The sequence below is a fragment of the Opisthocomus hoazin genome, chromosome 8 (assembly GCF_030867145.1).
Source record: "Opisthocomus hoazin isolate bOpiHoa1 chromosome 8, bOpiHoa1.hap1, whole genome shotgun sequence".
Classification (NCBI taxonomy): Eukaryota; Metazoa; Chordata; class Aves; order Opisthocomiformes; family Opisthocomidae; genus Opisthocomus; species Opisthocomus hoazin.
Genome location: NC_134421.1, coordinates 71,315,787 through 71,338,891, shown reverse-complemented (window position 1 = coordinate 71,338,891; position 23,105 = coordinate 71,315,787). Strand labels below are relative to the sequence as shown.

The 23,105-nt window shown below is 45.8% G+C and overlaps 1 protein-coding gene across 2 annotated transcripts in view; it reads left to right on the top strand.

Annotated features, from left to right (window-relative positions):
* PLXNA4 (plexin A4) overlaps nucleotides 1-23,105 on the top strand; it is a 472,600-nt gene that overhangs the window by 388,907 nt on the left and 60,588 nt on the right. The window contains exons 12-17 of one of the 2 annotated variants that reach the window (XM_075429543.1): nucleotides 871-1,061; nucleotides 6,634-6,785; nucleotides 7,434-7,551; nucleotides 13,637-13,773; nucleotides 15,395-15,562; nucleotides 21,360-21,453. In XM_075429543.1, coding sequence (XP_075285658.1) covers nucleotides 871-1,061; nucleotides 6,634-6,785; nucleotides 7,434-7,551; nucleotides 13,637-13,773; nucleotides 15,395-15,562; nucleotides 21,360-21,453 — 860 coding nt within the window. Of the gene's footprint in view, nucleotides 1-870; nucleotides 1,062-6,633; nucleotides 6,795-7,433; nucleotides 7,552-13,636; nucleotides 13,774-15,394; nucleotides 15,563-21,359; nucleotides 21,454-23,105 lie in introns of those variants that run through there. The other variant, XM_075429544.1, reaches the window with a different exon arrangement.

The following is a 23,105-nucleotide window of genomic DNA, read 5'->3' as shown; positions in this document are numbered from 1 at the left end:
CATCTTCAGGGAGGACACTTTTGCGCTCAACCCCCTGTGCAACCCAGGCCTCAGTTTACACATCTGTAAAATAAGGATAAATAACATGATCTTATTTTGTAGGAGGGCTGCAAAGTTTTTAGTCTTTTTTTTGAAAAATCTTTGACTTCTTCTAATCATTCAGCAGCCCAAGGTGGAGCTAAGCATTAGTCATTGCTGTCTGTATTAGAGGAGGATCAACTTAATACTTCGAAGTGTAAAGCAGACTGAATTTCTGGAGCAGAAAAAGGGGGAAAGGCTGATTGTGAATCCCTGGATTCAGCCTCATAGTGAACCGTTGTGGATTTACAATTATCTCTTAGGGTTTCTGTTAAGGAGGAAACTTGAGTGGCATCACCTTGGCACCCAGTTCTGGGTAGTTTCACACCAGACAAATCCTCACGTTTAAGCTGTGGGTAGACCAGGTATACAACATCATTTTAGGTTGAAGAGCTGAGGATGAGACTGGTTACAGGTGGCACCGTATGACATTCCATCAGTCTCTGAAAAATCCAGGGACTGAGGCCAAGTCACTGTCCAAGCACCTTTCCCTCCAGCCTCCTGCTTGTAGCCCCTCACCCTACTGAGGGCAGCATCCTTCCTTCTGCTTTCAGCTTCCAAAAATGTATTTAATGAGGAACAAACTCTGACAAGTGCAGTTTGTTTCAAGAAGGTTGTAAACATTTTTTCCCCCCCATCATTTAGCCACCTGGAGACGTCCCATCCTGCCTTTGAGATGAGCAGCCCAGAACACCTTCCCCTCTCTCCCTCCTCATTCTGCCCTCTGACATGCCACCACTCTCCCTTGCTGTCTGCGTCTCTCAGGTCCTCTCTGTTTTCCTGTCCCTCCAGTTCACCTGTACAAGTGTGGAGCCATGCGGGACAGCTGCGGACTCTGCCTGAAAGCCGACCCGGACTTCGAGTGTGGCTGGTGCGAGGGGCAGAACCAGTGCACCCTGAAGCAGCACTGTCCAGCCCAGGACAGCCAGTGGCTGGAGTTGTCCAGCACGAAGGGCAAATGCACCAACCCCAAGATCACGGATGTAAGTCATGGATCTGCAAGAAGTTGGGACATTCCCTCTTGTACCCTTTCCTTGGTTTATTTTCCTGAATTATCTTTGGGTTGGTGAGGGGAAGGTCAGGGCTGTACTCCACCAGGTCAGGCAAAGCCCCAGGCACCCTTGAGGATGGGAGGCCATGGTGGCCTTCAAAGGTAGGCGCACCACTTCAGGTGTCTACAACACAGGGATGAGAAGCGTGTCAGAGTTCCCACCATAGTCAAAGTGGACGTGAATCAGTTGCACAAACACATTCTACTGGTGCAGTCTGAGGGAACCCATAACATCTGACCTGCTCACATAGGGCTGGTAGATGTGACATGAAGCCTTTAGGAGATCTTGACCTCTAGAGAAACAGCTGAAGGTGAGACAAGAAGCTCTGGGGCATCTCAAATGGATAGCGTGAGGGCAATTAAAGAGCCCAACTGTCTCTTGAAACAGTCTCTTTGGCCAGTCTGGCTGAGAAGATGTTGAGTGATCCCAGAGTGGTTTGAGTTTTGCTGACAGGAGGCTGAAGAAGGGGGCAGGTTGCAGTTCATGCTTCCTGGTAGCATGAGATGGACAAAGTCCATGTCCAGAAATAACAAGACTCCACAGATTCCAGCAGAGTAACGCTCTTTTTCTTGCCTGGCTGACTTTGCATGGTGAAAGAAGTCTCCACAGAGCAAACAAAGCCCTGCATAGTTGTCAACTTTTCCCCTTTGAAGGCTCAAGGAGGAGGCAGGATCAAACCTGGACTAAACAAAGTTTGGAACTGTCCTATTAAGTGATAACGAGAGAATGAGGGCAAGGTTGAGGGGAAGAACCTGCAGGATAACATTGTTCTTTAGAAGGTTGCCTATTGATTGTGTTGACTGGGCCAAAGGAAGAGCTGGGGGATCAGTACAAAGAGGAGATAAGAGAATAGAAATATGGAGAGACGGAGGAGAGGAGGGGAGAGAAGTCAAGGCAGACAAATCAGGCCTGCAGTCTAAAGGATTTTTTGTGTGCTGTCTTAGGACACCGTTGCCGTAATGACAGGTACCATGCTCAGGGTCACAGGGCCAGCAGCAGGATAGATCTGAGCCTTGAAAATGAAGGTTCCACCTTTACCAACTGCTTCCTGCCTTAAGCATTGCTCACTCGCCATGCCTTAGTTAACACGAGTACCCTTTCAGGGTGGCTAGGGCCTTACTTTGCAAATGAGAAGAGTAAGGAGGAAAACGAGACGGAGAAGATAAGGAGAAATGCAAAGGAGGAAAATCCAGCCTCCACGGTTGTGGTTTAATATGAATAATTAGGTCGGTTATTTTCCTAGAAAGCAAGAAAGGCTTTTTCAATTGTATTTTGTTGAGAATCAAAACGTCTGGGTGTTATGGACAAGCCCTAAACGAATGTCTGTGCATGAAAGTTTTGTGAAAGAAAAGCCTGGGTAGAATCTCTTTTTCCCAGATTCCACTAAAAGGAATCTCTCTTACTGTGTTCTGATCCATCTTCCTGTCATTCATCAGTCTCCAAAGTACTCACTCAGTTGGACTGCTGAAGTGTCATGCTTATTCTGATGTTTCCAAGGTGGAAGTCTCCACTGCACTTGGATTTATCTGGGGCTGGTAATTTTGAGCCCACCTGAACCAGCTGAATCTGTGGAAATCACACCCAGACACCTAGAATGAGCAGCTACATCTGAAAATTCAGCTTTGAGGCCCTGAAAACTATTGGGAGCTAGGGGAAACCTTTTCTGAATCTTTTCAGATTCTCAAACTTTGAAAAAGGTTCAGAAATTTTTCACAGATTCATAGAATTTGGTATTGGGGAGCTGACGAATGACCAACTAAAGCAGAAGCCCAAAACACAAGGACCTGCCCATGCAGTAGCATGATATTCTGAAGGTCCATCCACAGTTCTCTGCTGTGCTTTGACCCCAACCCTGCATCTACAGTCCCTTTATGGTCTGAAAAGCACTTGTTCTTCACCCTACAGCTCCAGAGGGGATTTACTTCTAATTCTGCTGGCATTTCCTCCAGCAGCTCTCAAAGCTCAAACAGATCATTACAATAGTCGCTCATGAAATGTTCCAACTGTCTGGTGCAATCATAAGTAGCTCTCAGAAAGTCTTTTTCTGAGCCATTAGCATGGAAGAAATCTCAAGTGACTGGATATATATTGCAGCTAATGGTAGCTCTAGAGTGGTTGGTAAGAGCGTGCGTATTCTGGCGAGGAGCCAGGGCAGTGTCTGTGCAGGTGAAGGAGAAGAAACAACACATGTACTCACGCTTGCACAGGCACACACGCTTACCCACCACAGAGCTTCTCATAACCTGCGCTTCTTTACTAGCTCTTGCATTTAGGTTGCCACTCAGTGAAATTAAAGGACTTACAGACTCGCTGAGCCACAAAACCCCCTTCAAGAGTGTCAAGCCGCAGCATTAGGCTGATATGAGCAGAGGGCGTAAATTGTGGCGCAGTGTCACAGGTCTGGGCTGACACTTCCTGGCAGCTTTTGTTTCCCCTGCCTGTATTTTTCTTTCCAAAACTGACAGGTCTCGTTCCACATTTTCGCACCTGTGATAAAAACGGGCTCCTTCTCTCTCGCTGCGAAAACAGTGTCGTAGCGCCTGCTTCTTGTACACGTCTATGGGGGAGTGTAGTGAGTTGGGGTTAAAATGATCTCCCACATGCTCCTGGGAGAACCCCAGGCCCTTCTGCTTTAAGGAAATACGTGGGTTTTGAAACTGGCCTTTACCAATTAACAAATGGCACTGGGAGGGGTACAGAGGTGCTGTGTTGGCTTCACTCCGGGAAGTTTTCTGTTGATGCTTTTTGAGTCATAACAAGAATTTTTAAAAAATCTGTGCTTTAGACAGAGATGGAAGGAGCATAACAATGTTTCCACTGACTTTTTTGTGGCTTCTGCAGTGAAAATTTTGTCTCAAATCATCCTTAGTTCCAAAGAGAAGGACATTTCTAGCAAGATGTTCCTTTTCACCACTACAAATTCTTTTATCCAGAGTAATGATAGTAGTCCTACAAAAAGAAAAATCCTCTTTTTGACATGTATGAGATGTACCGCCCATGCTAGCAGGCTCTTTCAAGCATAGATGAGCCCTAATTAACTACAGATCTAGCTTACCACACACCTACCTTACTAGAACAGGTAAAAACCACTTGATGGCAAGTTTAATAATCACAAAACAGAGCCAAAATATTCCATGGGGAACTCAGTTCGCTTACAAAGTGTGTCTAATACATAAGAAAATAAAATGTAATCTGGGAATTCTAGTTTATCTTTCTTTTTTAATTTTGATTGAATTTGGTGTGGTGATATATTCTAGCCTTCCAGCATCATTCATATAAAGTGTTTTATCAGGAGAGGATGAACTGCCATCAGCAAAATAAGTATTTCAAACAGGAAATTTTGCTTGAATAGATATTTATTAATGGTTCAGAATAAAAATATTTTGGTATTGCCATTTTTTGGAAATAATTGAAGTTTTCAATATGGAGTCCCCAACTGAGACAATCAGTACTAGTATAGAAATTTCATTTTCTTTCTCTTTTTTTAGATACTTTCTTCATTTCCTGGAAAATAACCACAATTGCCTCTCTCTTTCTTTATCTTTTTATCCGTTTTCTACTTGTCTATCAATTTCATCACCACAGATCATCCAAAGGTCAAATGCCCATCCTACCCAAATAATCATTTCACCTATCAGATTTATGAGTGTTACTGATTTTTGTTTAGGAATACTAAAGTAACTTGTTGACTTTTTGAGTAGGAATAAACCTGCCATGGTTCTGATTTTGTTAGCTCAAGTGGCATTTTTCTGGTTTTTGGACCTGAGACCAGGCCACTGCAAGGATCTTGTGCTGCAGAGGTTGTGTCTATGGAACATGACCCTACAGGTCCAAGCACTTTGTGATCATCTGTGCTATTAATGTTTTAACCTCTGTTGGTTCCCTGGATAGTGGGAGCAAAGACATGGTCATTCATGAGGTGGTTCACGGCACCTAAAATTAAATATCCTGTAATAAAATATCCCCTAAAGTTGCCAGGGTATCTCTCATTTCATTAAAGATGGACCTTCTAAAAACTGGTCTCTGTGTGGAAATTATGCTAACCATGGTGCCAAACTCAGAGCTGGGAAGCAGTCAAGAGTAGCCCTGCTCGTGCCAGTGCCTCAACTTTCCCTGCCAGTCCGACTGCTATGCAGGGATCAAGCTGCCAGCCCTAATTCCCAGTTGGCAGAGCCATCGGCCGGCGAGTATGGACCTCAGACAGGGAATTCCTTCTTCCTCATTGCAGAGAGGGCCGTGCCAACGCTGGCAGATGGCAGCCATGGCATCCTGAATGGGCAGCAGGGAATACCCTTTGAAAGCAATGTGTGAAGCCCCTTTCAACTAGCCAGTTGTATGGCAAAGCATTTGGACATGCTGAATAATTGGAAGGGCAGAACTGAGACAGTTAAGGGCCAGCCCCGTGATTTCTGTGTTGTTTCAATGTTGAGGTGACAATTCCAATGCTAATGTCCACCTGGGTCTGAACAAAGGTGGTGGATGGATGCAAAATACTTTTCCACGTACATATACCCTTTACATGGGCCAGAAATATGGCAGAGAGATGGACACCTCTTGGTGCAGGGTGAAGCTCTGCAATGGGAGGGAGAGGTGAGCTCTGGAGTCTAGGTGGTGCTTTGGCTCTGCTGCCCAACACAACCACTGCTGAGCAAGATGCAGCAATCTTACCTTTGCTAGAGTCTGGTGAAGGTCCAGATGGAGATGCAAACATCATGCCACCAGCCCCTACTCTGTTGGGATAGCCACTCATCTCAAGATGGGGCTGAGGGGTTTCCCAGTCAGGAGTTCTCCATCCCACAAATAAACCTTCCATGCTCCTGTGTCTGCTCTTCCCCCAGCCCCAGCTCTCCTGTGAGGGCAGCTGGAGCTGTTTCATAAATATATGATGGCACACAACAACTACTGCTGCTGTCTCAGTCACCATCCACCTACTCTGTACCTAATCTGACAAGCTGTTTCTGTTGTATCTCATCTTTTTTGCAGGTGAAAGTTTTGTGATGCATGAACAACATCTACCTCCAGAACAGATCTAAAACTCCGTGTGCTTTGGGCTGGGAATTTAAGATTTAAAGTGACTGGCTGAAGCTATTTGTGTCCTTTTCTTGATTTTTTCTCTCATTTCTTTCCACCATGTCCCAATCCTGCCTTTCCATGCCTCCTGTCTATACAGTGTAGAACTCAACTGCAACAGCAGAAATCCCCACTCCTACCTAGAAAATATCTCCTACTCATCTCTGGATGTTTTGCAAATAGTCAAAAGAGTGTAAAAGAGACAGAATTTTGGATGCTCTGAAGTTGGAGCATGTGTGATATAGAACGTATTTGCATGCACCTGTCCTAGTGATGTATCTGGAGTAGGCTTGTTCACTCAGCTGTTCAGCATTCATAATCATGAGCATCTCTAGTGGTCACAAAGACTTGCCTTGTCTTTCACGTGAGAGGATGCTGATACCTTTGCACAGGTGGTTTGATTATTCTCCTTTTTCTTGGCTTGCTTCTGCAGATCAATCCAGTGACAGGCCCTCGTGAAGGAGGGACCAAAGTGACAATCCGTGGAGAGAATCTGGGGCTGGAATTCAGAGATATTGCGTCTCACGTCAAAGTGGCTGGAGTAGAATGCAAACCACTGGTGGAAGGGTACATCCCAGCAGAGCAGTAAGTTGGGTGTGTGGCAGACTGTGGGCCACAGCACACCTAATAACAGTCATTGCTACCTGTAAGGTCTTCTAAGGACTCCATTCCACCCAGCCTTGGAAGTGAGGAATGGAAGATACCATCCCTCACTTGCAATTTAGGAGCTAATAATTTATTTTTTACTGTATTCAGATTGCATATTTAGATAACCCTTATGGCATATACCCTAAAATTATCTTTCATGTCTCACATAACAGCTGCCAGAAGGGTGTTCAACTCCAGTTTGTGGGGCAGCAGTCCCATGAAGCAGCTTATCCCATGCTGAAGTGTTCATTAAGCCTTACAGCTGCAAAGCTGTCCACGATGCAAGGCTGCAGGACAAAGGGAACCCTAGGGTCAGACCTCAGCCCAGCATTTACCTGTATATTGAAGTAAAGATGTGTTGATTTACACAAGCTGAGCATTTGCCCTTCTGAGTGCCAACAACCAGAAGCCACCACTCATTAAAGAATAACTTAGTCCACAATTTGGATTCTGTATTGGAAAGAAGAGGACGGTTAAGTCTACAGTCCATTTCCCAGCAGTGTGGGATGTTTGCTCCAATTCTATCTTACCCAGACTACCAAACCATCCCTCAAACCTTGCTTCTGCTTCATATTTTCTCCACAGGATAGTATGTGAGATGGGGGAGGCCAAGCCCAGCCAGCATGCTGGATTCGTGGAAATCTGTGTGGCCGAGTGCAAACCGGAGTTCATGGCCAGGTCTTCACAGCTCTACTACTTTATGGTAAGCTCCTGTGAGAAGTTGTCCTTGGCCCTGATAGTCCTCAGGCTCTGGTCCCCTTTGCTGCATCTATCCATTGTTCTTGACTACATTCAGCCTCTGAGTTCTTCACTGCTGTCCTGGACACACCAAACTTCCATTTCCTTTCAAAATCTTGTTATGAGCAAAAATAGTTCACCTAATTAATGTTTTAACAATCTAATAATAGTCCAAATTATTAGTCCAGTTTCAGTTACATACAGCCGTGGTCCAAATTAGTTCAGAAAATCCTCATTAATAGTTAAAAAAGCTATAGAGGAAAGAAAAAAGAAAAAGAAGAAAGGAAAAAAAACTTTCCTGGAATCTTACTTTTCCCGGGTGTGATGCTGACCCTACCAGCATCCCTGCAGGCCCTGCAGTTGAAGGCACCAGTATCCTACAGCAGAAACATGGGGATTGCCACTAGTCATTACCACCCTTAAGTCTTCAGCAGGAGGAGTGTGATGTTCATGGTGCGATTTCACAGAATCACAGAATCACAGAACGGTAGGGGTTGGAAGGGACCTCTGTGGGTCATCTAGTCCAACCCTCCTGCTGAAGCAGGGTCACCTACAGCAGGCTGCACAGGACCTTGTCCAGGTGGGTCTTGAACATCTCCAGAGAAGGAGACTGCACAACCTCCCTGGGCAGCCTGTTCCAGTGCTCCATCACCCTCAGAGGGAAGAAATTCTTCTTCATGTTGAGACGGAACTTCCTATACTTCAGTTTGTGCCCTCCTCAGTCTCGGGTCCCTCCCAGGCTTATCTTCATCCCTCTCCTCCCCATCACCTCCTCCCTTCTCCCTGGACCCTAGCAGCAGTGGCAGAGCTGCTGGTGTTTGCTGGGCAATGCCTGCCTGGGGTGACAGCCCTTGGGCATGTGGGTGCTGAGCTCAGGCAGATAGGACATGAGACCCTGGTCCACAAGACACTTGTGATCATAGGGACACCTAGCTCAGAACACAGCAAGCCCGGAGACATTCAGAGACCCTGCAAGGTTTCATCTCTGCAAACTCCATGGCCTTCATCTAGCAAGGACAAAAATTCCCATTTACTGGGCCACAGGCAGTCACCATGGCAGTGGCAGGTATTTCTGCAAGAAGTAGCATTCAAGGGCTGTTTGCTTTAGGTGGTCTCCTAGGTGTCCAGGTGAAGCAGTGCCGCACCCCAGCAGCACTAGAGGGACCAGTTCACCAGCCAGGCTGCGGATGAGCTGCAGAGCATGATTTGGGCTCAGTGCAAGTGGGCAACAGATTTGGATGCTTCATGGTTCAAGCAAGCTTGAACTTCAATCAGCTTTTAAAGGTGGTACCTGTACACATGAGTAAGGGTGAGACCTTTGGAGGGATGGGCTCAGGACAACAGAGGTCTGCTCTCTCAGAGCTGTGGTTGGCACAGCCTAGCAGATCCTGAGTCACTACCCTCAGCTCATCCTAGGTCTCTCTCAAGCCTCAGAATACAGGCCAGACATAAGTCCAGGATGATCCTCTGAGTGCACAGCTCTCCACGGGATTGGCTGCCATAAATGCCAACACACTGGTTTGTTTTACGTAGCTTCCTCCTGCCGCTACACTTCATGTGTCTGACAGTGGGAAGAGTAGGTGGTCTGGGGAGAGGACTTAGTCATGAAGAATTTGGGGATGAAGTCGGAAGTCCCTAGGGCTGGTGAGTGGTGGGATCACACGCACAACTCCCACTCGCTTCCCTGCAGCAGACTGTACCCCTGAAGCAGGGAGTTCCCTGCATTTGCAGACCCAAGCGTTAAATATGTTGAAAGAAGAATAAGAAAGGGATACCTATCACAAGTAGTCACCCTTAGCAGGCTGTCTGGAGTCAGCAGTGTGTACTGATGGCACTCAGAAGAGCAGACGTGCTCCTCTTTTTAGAGATACTTGTGGAGCTGGCAAACTGGCTTGCTACACCGTCTGTCTGGGACATCAGCTTGCAAAGAAATCAGAGGGGCTCTGGAGCTGATTCTGCACTACTGGTGCGAGTTAAGCCTGAGACTGTCACTTTGCCAAGGAGGAATTTTGCAGAGACCAACATATATTGCACACTTGGCTTGGTTTTTTGCTCCATTCTCCTCTTTTCTACTGATGCTCCTTGTCCAAGAGACCTGCTTATTCCTGCGAGGCCCCTTGATGGGACATGCAAGCATTGCCTGGCCTTGATCAGTGCAGATCTGCTCAAATTTGAGAAGAGAGGTTCTCTTTACTCCCATCTAAAGCTCTTTAATCCTGCAAGGGAATGGGTCTATTCCGAGGTGTTCCACATGCACAAGCATTTTTTTATGGTAAACGGAACCTGTAATGAATGCACATATCCTGGATTTCCCCTTTAACTAGCGAGGTTTCTCTATTCTTTGTATTTTCTGATATCACTTCAGGTGCTACAGTGGTGGGGGCAGAGAAACACCTTGAGAGATAGCGCCCGCTGTGCAGACAGAAGCGCTCTTTCCAGGACATTACACTTCAGCATGTCACCTTTGCTACTCTTGGAATTGTTGTCTGATTTTGATCATCCATGTCCGTCTGCGACAGCTTTTCCCTCTGCTGGCTTTCCGGCTGCCAGCTATCCCAGTCGTGCATGAGCGTGGTGTCAACAGGGTTTTCTCTGCCGAGTACCTCGATACCTTTGCGCTAGACAGAAATAAATACGGACGCTCTCCTGCCTGCCCATCGTATGCCCTCGCCCATGTCCGTTGCTTTCATAGCGGGACGTGTGTTGGTGCGGCTTGGCTTCCTCTGCCACTTCTGCCAGAAGGGTGGAGATGTTGTTGCAGGCATCACAACATGCCTTGGCGTTCTGCAGCAGTGGGTGGCAGCTTTAAGGGAAGGAAGATGTTTGAAAACTGAGGAAGGACATGACACAGGAGATTAATGTGGCTTTCTGATGCATAGTAAATCCACTACTTTTCAAAAGGTTTGAAGCAAAACAGGGTCAAATTTGCCCAGTAAGTTCAGCCTTCCCCTCTCCTGCAAGAATTGGAAGAGATGATATTTTGAACTCAACAGAGTATTTAATTTCAGTGTTTTTAAAAAAAGGTAGCTTAGTTTAGAGATGCTAGAAGAATTCTTCTCCACATTTCTCACTGAAACTTTTAAATTCAAAATGCTGCTAGTTTGATTCAAACCCATCTGTGATCAAAAATGCAAATTGCATTAGAGAGTTCAATAAGCCAAAAGGGAAACAAAGCATTTGGTTGCAGGCTGAAATGAAATTTATGATGATCTAAATGAAAATAATTTTTTTTAATTATTCATTTTTTTGCTACGATTATTGCCATGGTCTTTACATAAAAAAAAAAAACCCTTCACTTTTCAATTCCAATGTTGAAGAAGGTTTGCCTTTATTCTAGTTCTGGATAAGAATACTGTGGCTCAGTGCAGGTGGTGTGGGCTCCTCTAATTACATCTCTGCTGGGTCTGCTCCGAAAATCCTTGTCCCAGGAGAGCATTTTCAACAGGTCTCCATTCCATCTTTCCCTTCCTGTTGCTATTGTTGAACCTATAGAAAGGAAACCCAGGTGCACACACTGTGTCTGAGTCACATCTTGGTCTGCCCTTGTCCCCTAGGAGGAATGAAGTGGTAACCAAGGTTTTGAATTGCACCATGAGGTCAGTTTAGACACAGCTCTGATGGCATTTTTTCTGTGGACAGCCTGTGTGGAGGAGGTAGTGGAGGAAAGTAAAGGGTTGGGGAGCAGAGGCAAGCAGGAAAGTTCCTAGAAAGGTACAGAAGATTTCCTGGCCTCTTCCCCTCATGAACACTGTCCAGCCTATTGCAGATCCACTAGACCCTCTTGCATTTTCCATCACTTTTCACCAGCAAGGGAATGGTAAACAGCCTGGAGGCTGAGTTTTACTGGAAACATGCTGTGCAATATTTATGAAGGCCACTGTGAATAATTAACGGTTTATCACAACTTTGAAAGCTTAGCCACAAACCCTTTCGTACAATTAGCACGAGACACAGCAACGCCTTGCCAAGGAGCGTTGCTGATGTAGTTCTGGTCCATGAGGATCCTCAAAATGGCATGGCCAGTTTATTTACCTCTGGGGACAGGGCAGGGAACACCCATCCAGGAGTGGAACAAGGGCTTTGGGTCTTTAACTCCAATGTTCCTCTATGGCTTGTAAAGCACCTACTGCTGCAACACGGTTGAGTAGGCTATGTGCACCAGGCTGGTCATTCTCAACCCATTTTTTCCCAGGTGGGAGGTCACCTCCCAGCAGCAGTCTTCGTGGTCAGCAGTACTTTGCACTGGTGTGGGTGGCCATCGATAAGGGATTAAAGAGGAGTTGTCATCACAGCTTGAGCTGATACCCTAAAAATAGAGAAACACTACGTACTGAAGTGCATCTGTTGCATCTACATACTCCTCCTGCATCTTTTATCCCTAGAATAGCTATTAGAGAGTATTCCCAGAAAAGTATAAGAAACAGAGCATTTCTTGTTGCTTAATTTATTCTTACTTCTTGTGTATCCTCCCAACCTTCAGCAATTAATAAGGGAGGGACTTCCCGATGCAAAACAGTTTCCAAACCATCATGTTAGAAACACACAAGTTTAAACACAAGAAAAGTCCGGCTGTGACAACAGATTTTTCTACAGAGCTGTATGTCTGATTTACATGTTCTGCTCATTCTCCATGCAGAAGCTTCATTTTGAACAAAAGCAAAGTGGAAACCTTGCCGCTGTTTTTCAAAATGATTAACCAGATGGGAACAGAGACAGAGAGGGCTCTGCATATGTGAGAGTGGGAGCTGTGGTGTGTGTCAGGTGGTTTTATAAACACGGATTAATGGTCTCCAGAGCTCAGTAAGGTGGCTATGTGATATACCTGCTAGTTTGGAGGAGCTGAGGAGAGCTTCAAGCATTTGTGCCGTCATTCTTAAAGAGAGGGGGGAAAAAATAATCTTCATTTAAATGCATATAGTAGCTTTTCACTTGGGACTGAGTGGAAAGTTTTTCTATTAAAATGCAAATGAAAGAATAAACTGTAACTCCAAATTTCTCCCTGAAAATGGATGTCTCCTCTCTGCATTGTGGTAACAGGGTGATCTGTGCCTTTAGAGTGCAAGTATTTTATCTTGATTTTGGTAAGAAGCGAGAGCGGGAGGGTAAGAAAAAGAGGTCTGAGATTTGGGGCCTGTAAAGGAATTGTGCCTCTTTTTTGGTACATTAACACAGCACCATGTTATGGTTGGAAAAAAGACTGGGAAACTCAGCAGAAAAAGGCGTTCATCTGGACACTGCTCCTTTTACGGCTGTAGTATTTCAGAATACATCTCAGCATAAGCACCACAGAGCTGTATCGGTGCAGGACACTCATGCAGCATTAGACTGTCTCAGCATCCAAGTCTGATAATAAAAAGAGAAACATTCGGCGTCATGCAGTGGGCGTGTGGGAGAGGCAAGACACGAGCACAGACAGTCTGCTGAACCACAGCTCTCCTCCTTCCCAGGGAAAAGGCCCATGAGCAAAGGGGGAGTTTTTAGGCATCTCTCTGGAGCTGTACTGCAAGTTCTGCTCCCTTCTCAGATCAATAGGGTTTAGAGTAATCTTTTCAAGACCGGATCATTTTTATCACTTGTGAGCTCCACAGTTTGGAGGTGGAGAGTCCCCATTAAGTTCCAATCAGCAAGTTCGAGAAGTGTTTTATCTTGCAGAGTTGGTGTTGCATAACGGCAAAAAGACCTCTGAGGTGTGTCAAACAAGCAGTGGAGATGGGAGGTTGTGGCTCCATCTGCTCCAGGTGTGGAAATCATTTTGCAAGGCATTTCTGAGCTGGTACAAGGGCAGGTCTGATTTTGCAAGGGTGAGGAGAACAGACTGGGGCTAGGTCTGAACTCATCCCACCAAATTTGGCATTCAAGCAGGGTGTCTATGACAGGATTGGTGTCATCCCAGGCTCCTGTATTGGCCAGAAGATATGGTCATCTTCTGAAGTCCAGCTACCCTGTGGCTAATGCCTGGGGGTGCCTATCTCTCTCCATCACTAAAACGAGAGAGGGACAGTACCTATGCTCCTCTGCTGTGTTTTCAACACAACTTTTTGTCTTCACAGACTCTGACGCTCTCTGATCTGAAGCCGAAGCGGGGACCAGTGTCAGGTGGAACCCAGGTGACAATTACAGGCAACAACCTCAATGCCGGCAGCCATGTCATCGTGACCTTTGGACGACAACCCTGCCTCTTCTACAGGTACAGACGAGTCCTTCCTACTGTATGTGCCTGAGTCTGAAAGATGTGAGCAATTATGGTCAAGAGACTTCTGCAGCCCAGACACCCTGTACCTCGAGTGCCCCTTTTGCCTGTGCCCACGTCTATTCAGCAACGGGACTTTTTCATTCTGCACCGCACACAACCTTACTGTGCATGTTTTGGGGTGGGACAATAGGATTTATGTGACTGTTTTGATTGGTATTTGATGTGCTTTTTTCTATGGACCCTTGTCAAATTGCACTGCAATTTTGCACGGTCCCATGCTATGCTACTTGCTCTGGGAGTAAGTCTTTTAAAAGATTCATTTTCATGTCCCTGCTTTAGCAGAGGCAACAAAGCAAATCTGACAACATCAGTTTAAGTATTTAAACACCTCCCTTTTATCACAGAATAGTCCTGTAGTGCTAAGAAATGGATGATTTGCAACATTTCAGCTCTGGGTTGGCTCCTGTTCAATGGCGGTTCAGAGAGGCTTAATGTCAGAGTTACCTGCTGAATGTTCCCTGATCCCTGTGAGAATGAGCCTGAATCCCATTCCCAGGGGCTCCCGCAGCTCAAAACTACCCAGTGCAACACATTTTGCTGCCAGTATCAGTGGAGGCTGAAGACAAAGTTGGCACATTTCTCCCAGCCTGTCCTTGGCAGAAGAAGACCCCATTCACAGGAGACCTGGGACCACTGTCTTGGGGCAATGCCCTTCCCTCTCCAGGCTGTGGGGAATCTGTTTAGCCCCCTGTATGTGATCCAGCATCTCTAATTTGGGAGGGTGAAGTCACAGCTTGTGATTTAAAAGGCCAAGTGGGAAACCACAGCTGCTCGGAGCTGCTTAGCAAAGAGACTGGGGAGTTCTAGGAGGGATTGAGCGTGGTCTTTCAGGGTGTTGCAGTCAGCGAAGGTGAGTGCCATTCTGCAAGGGAAGGATGCACCCCGATCTGTCCTTTCTAGGGGTACAAGATGAGGCTGAGGGTGTTTGGATCCTGGCACTTTGGCTCTTTCTGGAAGGTAAGGGCCACTGCAAAATTCAGACCTGGAGTTGGTTTTGAGCCCTGCCCGAAAGGAAAGGCTTATGCAGAATACTCTGAGTATAATCATAAAATGTTTCCCACTACATTAGCACCTCCCATGCAAAGGTCCCAGGCATGCTACAAACTGCACTTAAGCAAGGCTTACATTCCTAATGCAAAGTAAACTTTATTATCCCAGACTGGAAAGCTGAGGTGCAAACACCCCTTTTTATGAGCTGCTGCTGCATGTGTCTGCAGGCAGGAAGGAAACATCCATCAAGTATTTAATCACACAGAACTGTTTCTGGAGAGAGAGGTCTGTTTTGGACGCCTCTTGGGGTTCAGTTTTCACTCTGAGACCTGAGAAAAAATGATGGCTCTTGTGGCTGCATTTAAACAAGTGAAAAGGCAAAGTCACTTCCTCAGATAAATGCGTCACACTATTCATGGCATATTCCTGTAGCAGTGAGTTTTGCCACTGTGCAGTGCATAGGTTAGGGTCACAGGACATAAGAGTAAGTAGCTGGGCTCTTTTCGGCACCATTTGGCTCGCTGCTTGTAGCATCTGGTTTATATTTACTTGCTGCTGCTCACAGGAGATCCACCAAGCACATTGTCTGTAACACCACTGCCTCAGATGAAGGCTTTGAGAAAGTGAAGGTGTCCGTGAGAGTGGACAAGGCCAAGATACATCAGGAGTTGCAGTATGAATATGTAGAGGATCCAACCATCCTGAGGATCGAGCCTGAGTGGAGCATCTTCAGGTAAGAACCCCATGGACAGCCCCTACCACTTCCCACGGTTTTCTAATGCAGCACTGGTGTGTTCATGATAATCCTTGATACAGAAAAATGCTTTCCAAGCATTGTGTTCACTATGAAATACATTTGGGCAGAGCTGCTTCCCAGAGCCCAAGACCATTGAGACCTGGTGGACTTGCCTCCTGAGAAGACTAAAAGGCCAGCAGTGTATTGCCCATTCATTGTGACACTTGGATGCTCAATGTGTGTCTGTGCTCATGTGTACCCTGGGACAAAATTTCCACAGTCTAGTGAGGGATGGGAAGGAGCAGGGTGCTTTCCCCAAACAAACTCTGTGTAGTCCAAACCTAAATGGTCCTGCATCCTGTCTTCATTAGCAGAGTAAATCTTCCTGGCTTAATGCAGCAAAATCCAACTGCCTGTTCTCACCAGAAGCTTGCCGTGGAGGCTTCATGCTTTAATTACAAAGGCAGATACAGCAGGTCTCCAACCTGGTGTTGAAGGTTTCTCCCTCATAACTGCAACCTGGAGTTTATCTCCAGTACCACTATGCTCCTTGTTTGGGTATTATTACAGATCACTGGGGCTGGTTAAATTATGCAGTTTTGTCCCTAAAAGCTGCAATTCCTAGTGCTTCTGGTCATGACTGTGTTTTGGGCCCCATTGGGCTGGGTCCACAGCTTTGCACGGCAGCAGGACCAGTCACTAATCTCTTAAATTCAGGCATAAATGTCATAACTGTGCTTAGAGAAGTGAATCTCCCTTCGGTTTTAAAGTATCAATTCCTACCTTTCCCACAGCCTTCATGTACTTGCTGGCTTATGCAGAAGCATTGCTTGTTTGATTGTCATGCCTGAAAGCCCCAGGGCTGTCTCCTGAGATGAAACACAAAAGGAGCCCTGGTATCTGCCCTATCAAAGGGCCTTCCTCCTCGTTAGGCATCCCTTTTTCTCTTCACCCCATTGATGCTGCTTTGGTGAATTCAGAGGGTTCATGTGAAGGTGTCTGAGAGGAGCATTTGCCCTGGTTGTGGAAAGCATCAAAGCGATCCGCAAATGCTCTCAGAAGCCTGCAGAAATGGCCTCAGGAAGAGAGAAATTGGTCATTAAATGCACTGGTATTTCATTGAAAAGGTACAAAATAAGAAATCTTAGTCTCCCCTTGTTCATCCATGGCAGTTCTCTGTTCCCCTGTCAAACCGGACTGATTGGAGTATCTGGGGATTAGGAGAAAGGCTTGTAAATCTCGCCAGTTCAGCTCCCATCCAGATGATGTTTTCACAAATCAATTAGTGCCTTTAATTTCCATGAGGGAATTTACTGATTTAGCGGGATTGAATCTTTGCACATTGGGCTTGAAGCTTTAGTGTCTGGATTTTCCATTTGGGGGTTTTATTTTCAGTCAGAGTTCAGGTTATCAGTGAAATGAGAAATCGCTTTACTCCTTTCCTTATTAAAGTGAGTTCAGTGCCAGTTAAAAGGTACGAGATCGACAGCCTAGGAGAGTGAATTCCCCTATTATCTCCAGGAAAGCTGCAGCAGAGGGGCTCTCCTCAGCCGGGCCTCAGGTCTGGCTGCAAGGTGAGACAAGTTCTCCAGAGCCCATTTGCTCCTGGATTTCTCTGCTGAAGCTGCCAGCAAGAGATGAAGAAGCAACCAAGGAGATGCTTCAGTCATACTGGTAAAGTTTTTCCCAGCCCAGGGGTGCAGAGATTCTACATCCCATTGCTTGCTGCTTTGGATCTCCCATCCTGCCCCCCAGCATAAAAGAAAGTAAGAAGAGGTGCTTGTTCAGTGAGTGCCAGCTTACTTGCAGGGTGTGTAGCTGCTAGGATGGATGACTGGGACTCTACCTGTCTCATCACTCAGGTCCAACCTCTACCCTGTACTCTCTTCGGTGTCTCTGAAATCAAAAGCATCCACTTGAGCATTAACAGGTGCCTAATTTTAACCAGACCTATCCACTTTCATCCTCTTTCTTGTGCACTTTTGAATCACTCCAAAGAGGCATAACCTTGGAGGAGGGTGCAGAGGCAGAAGGTGCAGTATCCAGGATTACCACTGTGGTTCAGGGTGTTGAGGACAGATTTAAGCCCTATAACTGTTCAGCTGTAGAGCTCCATCCGACAGGTCATAATGGAGACAAACACTAGTGTTAAGGCTTCCACACAGAGCTGGATGAAAGTGCAGCCGACTCCAGTCCTGAGAATCAAGCAAGAAATCAGTTAGTCAAGACACGTGGATCTGGAGATAGACTGAGGGGGCTGTTCCTCAGTCTATTTGCTATGCGGTGTGATTCATTGCAGTAAATCCACTGTGCTTCTCTGATTCATCACTCCTGGCTGTGGGGCTAAGCTGTTTTCAGGGACAGATGATTGCTACTAAACCAGCTTTGCAAAATTAGTGAATGAGTGTACCGAACACGGCTTAAAACCTTCTCAAGTGCCACTTTCCAAGATGATAAAGAAAAGATTACTGCTAATTTACTACCACAGCCAAGATCAAAATGAGTCACACTGGGCTGGCAGGTAGCTAGAGTTTTATGAGGCTTCATTAATACTTTTGATCTGGGTTTCATTTGAGTTACGTCCAGCAATTATCTGAGTCTGTAGACAGAAAATTATGCTCAGAGCTTTTGAAACAATAAGGAATTAAATTAAGAAAGCTCGTAGTCTTGGTAATTTTGTTATTTTGCTGCGCTGCAGCACGTCTCCAGGCTCTGATCCGACCTGGGCAAGAAGTGACCATGACTGGGCGTTCACCTGCAGACACCAAAGGCAATGGCTGGTGGGTTTCATGCAAAGGCAAGCAACAGTTTTATTTGCCTGATTTGCAAGCCAGAGTGGGTTTTGCCTTCAACAAAAAAAACTGCTTTGGCTTTTTGTCCAGGGAAAAAGCCCCTCTATGATCCAGTGCTGTGGCTGTGCTTAATAACTGTTGTCTGAGCCTGCAAGCTCAGTTTCCAAACCAAATACAGAATTTTTAACATGGGGGTTTAAAACTGTGTGCACAGACTTGGTTGATTAAATAAAAGGATTTGTATATATATACACTCTCTCGTTTTCAGGACATGGTTTAACTTCAGGACATAGTATAGCTTCAGGACATGGTTTACCAGGCATGGTGGTGATGGATTGACAGTTGGACTTGATGATCTTAGAGGTCTTTTCCAACCTTAATGGTTCTATGATTCTATATATCTATACATATGCGCACACATTTGATATGTCTGGAACAAGTAAAACTTTCAGCTGAGTAAAGTTATAAAACCCCTTCTAATTTGAATCATCAGAGATTCATAATGATAATAAATAATAACAAAAAATATAAAGACTTACAGCCAAAAATCCGAAAGAATCAGGGCAGTGGAGAAAGAGCAACTTGGTTCATACACTTCTGGTTTCTGGTGAGTGTGGTCTCCCTGGGTCATATCAGGAATAGCTAATGTGAAGCTGAATTTTGGGGAGAGAGTACTTTTGCTGTAAAGCAGGGAGGGGGATCTTGCTTGTAAATGGTTGTGTGACTTCAGAAGGGATCCCTTGTGCGTTCAAGAGAGCTCACCCGTCCAAGTGGATTTTATGGAAATGGCCAAATGTGCTTTTTCCCCCAGAACTTTCAATCAGAAATTTCCCATCACAGCTGATGGATTCAGAGAGCAAGAACGTGGGGTACTCTGCATAAGTCCAGGTCAAATGTTGTCCTAACATTGGGTCAGTCAGTACAGATATTGCTGGAACGAAAGTCCATAAGGAACCTCTCAGAGAAGTGTCACAGGAGCATCTGTTGAAAGATATGGTTGTGACAATTCTCTTTGGCAGAGCTCATGGCTCATGACTTCAAATTTAGAGGCTTCTTGGTCACACAGGCTATGTTTAAACTAGTAAGTACTTAATCCAGGTTTATTCTTCAGTCCTGAAGCCAGCGAGCATACATAACTCTCATCTGTACCACCAATCATCCTTCCTCCTTGAAAGGCAGTTTAGGTTCATCTATCCTGCTTGCTGGGAGGGCTCCCTGGCCCTTGCTGTCCCTTGAACCATGACCAGGCATTGCCTAGGGTACTGCTAACAGCTTAGCAGCATCGATGGCCAGCAGTCAGCATTTGAGCTGGTGTCCTGGCTGTTAGGTTTATCAGTGTGGGTGTAACTAGAGGGACTGAAGCACAGTCCCAGCTAGCTGTAGCCAGCTTACTGAAACCTGGTAGCTACACTACAGAGCAGAGATGTATATTTGCCTTCACTCCTACCTGCCCCATCTGATTAATAATGGAAGATAAATGAGGAACGTGGAAAACAAAGGTCAGAACTGGAAGAGATCTGCTGGCCAACACAGGCTTCTTCCTTGCAGTGTGTTTATTCTCTGGTGTTTTCTCATGTATAACACACTTGTTTCACCTTTCATGTATGAGTGGGTTTACCTGGAGGCAGGAAAGGGATTCTGAGCTTTATTTTCCCAGTCCCACTGATTTCCGCATGGTCTCGCAGAGTGCTCCAGGAAATAAATTGCAGCCAGGACACTTTACACGGGCAGTTACAGATGCAGGTGTCAAAACTGAAGAGAGCACTCCTCACCCTGGGAAACCCTCAGAGATGGGGCTGTCTGTTTGACACTTCCTCATCCTTCTCTAGCTGCTTGAGCCCTGACAGCTGAAAGTTTTGCTTTCTTGGATAACTCTTGCTCTTTCAGCCCTTTCATCACGTTTCCCCTGCCATGGTGCTGCAACGGGAGAGCTCACCCTTGTAGAGTAATGCTGTTTCGATTTGTGATGGTCAAAGCTGCCTATGGTGAACCCTTCCCCTTGACGCAGCGTTCAAAGCCACCCCATGCATCAGCTCCTACTGAAGCCTGGGAATGCTCCTTTGCAGCTTCCTTCCTCCCTCCTCTCCACTCCCTGAAGTCCCACAAACAGCACTGCTGGCTGCAGCTGGAAGAGGCAAGGGAAAGGAAAGAAGGGTGTTTCTGATTGCTGCTTCCTTCTGGTGACAGCAATTGCAGGGAACGAGAAGGGCTCTGTCTACATCTCTCCATCTTAAGCTGGGCTAAGAGACATGTTATAAAAGTGAGAAAATCTACCAAATGCAGGGTTGGGGCTCGTATGAATCGGCTTTCTCAGGAAATCAGTCCTTGCCTGAGCAAAGGGACACAGTGACTGGAAATCTCTGTTCTGTCGAATGTTGGACCTAACACACATGGCAGAGATTATCTCCCTGGGTCACTAAATGAGAATCGAGCAAACGCCTTATGCACACCATGTCTGAAGACTTTGACTGTTTCTTCTAGATGCTGCAGGACCTGATTCCCCAGCAGCACTGAAGTGACATTATCTTGTTTAGGGTGATGTTTTTACATCAGGTATGTAAGATGGGACTACAGCCACGACTCATGGTGGCACTGAATCCTCAAGAGCTGCTTGCCCAGGATAGCATCTGTAAGAGATTTTTTAGGCTCCCTTCCTTAAGTGATGTAGAATATACAGTCCGTGAATCATTCTGAAGAGTCCTGTTGGATTTTCTGCTCTTCTTCTCATTACTGGAGCTTGTGAATGCCGAATTCTAACAATGAAAAACACCTAGATGCTGCTTGATGTGACTTTTTAGCAAGAACATGGTTTTACTTCTTTATCCCCTTAAAAAATGAATGAAAAATGCTTCATTTTGTTTTTCCTTCCCTTCCTATAGGACTATGAGATGTGGTCAGACACTTCATAATCAACATTTAGAAACATAGATCACCCATTGCTGGTGCAATTAGTCCTGATATCTATTAGGTGGGTTCATGCACTTCTTTCATTTCTTCTCTAGCGGCAACACACCCATTGCAGTGTGGGGAACTCACCTAGACCTGATCCAAAACCCTCAGATCCGGGCAAAGCACGGTGGAAAGGAACATGTCAATGTGAGTATGGCTGCTGACCTGGGGATCACAGGAAGGGACATGTCCAAGGTGGGGATAGGGTCTGGCTAACAGCTCTGGAGGTTGACATCTCCTATTGCATCCAGAAAAGAGGGAATAGCTTGCTTTCAGAGAGACTGCCCCATCCTTTGTCCATGAAGGAGCACTGGACCAAAGAGGGAAGAGAGAGAGGTGTCATGAAGGGTTGTTCAGCTCCTCAGCCTGTTTCTTTTGTTGGCTCAAGGATGTCTTTCCTTTCTCTTGGCCCATTTGTAACCTGCATTACTTATCAGTCATGCCTGTGCATAAGTAGACCCAAATTCAGGTTAGTAGGTGCGCGTGCTGGGATCAGAAGGGGCTGTGAATAATACTCTTTGGTACTACTGTGTCCACTCCCTGGACTATTTGGGACCTTTCAAGAGTGTATCCAGGTTTAACCAGCTAGATTTACAGCCTAATTCAACTCTTTGTGACCACTGAGGAATCAGAAGCAGCTCTGTGGAGACCAGCAGAGCTTTACCAGGATTTGGGAGGACAATTCTCTTGGAAGGAGCCAATTACCAGTAGCTGCTGAGAGGCTCTAGATAAAGCTGTAAAATGTGTGAGCTTAGCACCTCCAATTAGGAGACTCAGGAGCAGGCAGCACCTGCTGGTACCTACAGTAGGTTGGAGGATGGGCCCAAGCAACAGTGCCTGAAAAGGTGTTGACTGCATGTGGGTACTTCCTGGGAGCATCCCAGAAGAAGAGGCTCCAGAAGTAACAAATGCAGAGGGGCTAATTGGGGTGGGGAAAGAAATTTCAGATCCTCTGCATTTCTCAGATTTGAGGATTAATCCACGGGCTTTCCACCCAAGGTTCTCAAAGCACTTTGTGGACGTTAAAATAATCTATTGCCATATAAGCAATGGTGAAACTATGGCAGATCCAAAAACAAAATGTAGGAATATGGGGTAAATTAATTCGCATTTGCTGTTTGCATATTGAGACATCTAAATTTTGGTCTTATCCCAGCTTTGCCATGAACTAATATCTCCCTTCATAAATCCAAAGCCAAAGCAATTTTGTCACCTCTCACACTTTACTACATTCAGGAAATGTCTGCTAAGATTGGTTTCTGGGTCTGATGTGGATCTTGACTGGCATTCTTCTAGTCCCTCATGAACTCTGGGAAAACCCTGGTCTAGCGTATTGTACGTATTCTATGAGTCATAGGTACATTTTAGTAGTATGCTGTATTTCCTGGTACAGCACAGTCAAACACCTAGCTTTCCTGCAGGATTAGAAGCCTGCACGACTTCATCTTGTTCTTCCAGAAAACTCCAGCTCTTGCCCGACACAGTGGTCTCAAATAATCATGCCATTGTGCAGATGATGAAGCCTATTCATCATTTCAAACATGCTCATGTAGAACTGCCCCTCAGTTTTTCACTTGGAAGTACTCCGGTGCCTTTGCTTCCTTGTAAGAGCTGTTACAACGAAGAACAACTGGCTGACTTTACAATATGATACTGGCTGGTCCGTCACTTTTCTCTCTATTGATATGAGCCAAACCAAGATTAACACTCGAGCTATGCTAGCTGTGATAATGAGTGTGCTCTCAATGCTGAAGGTATCAGACTAGTTTGGAGCAGATTCTCATATCAAGCACAGCTGG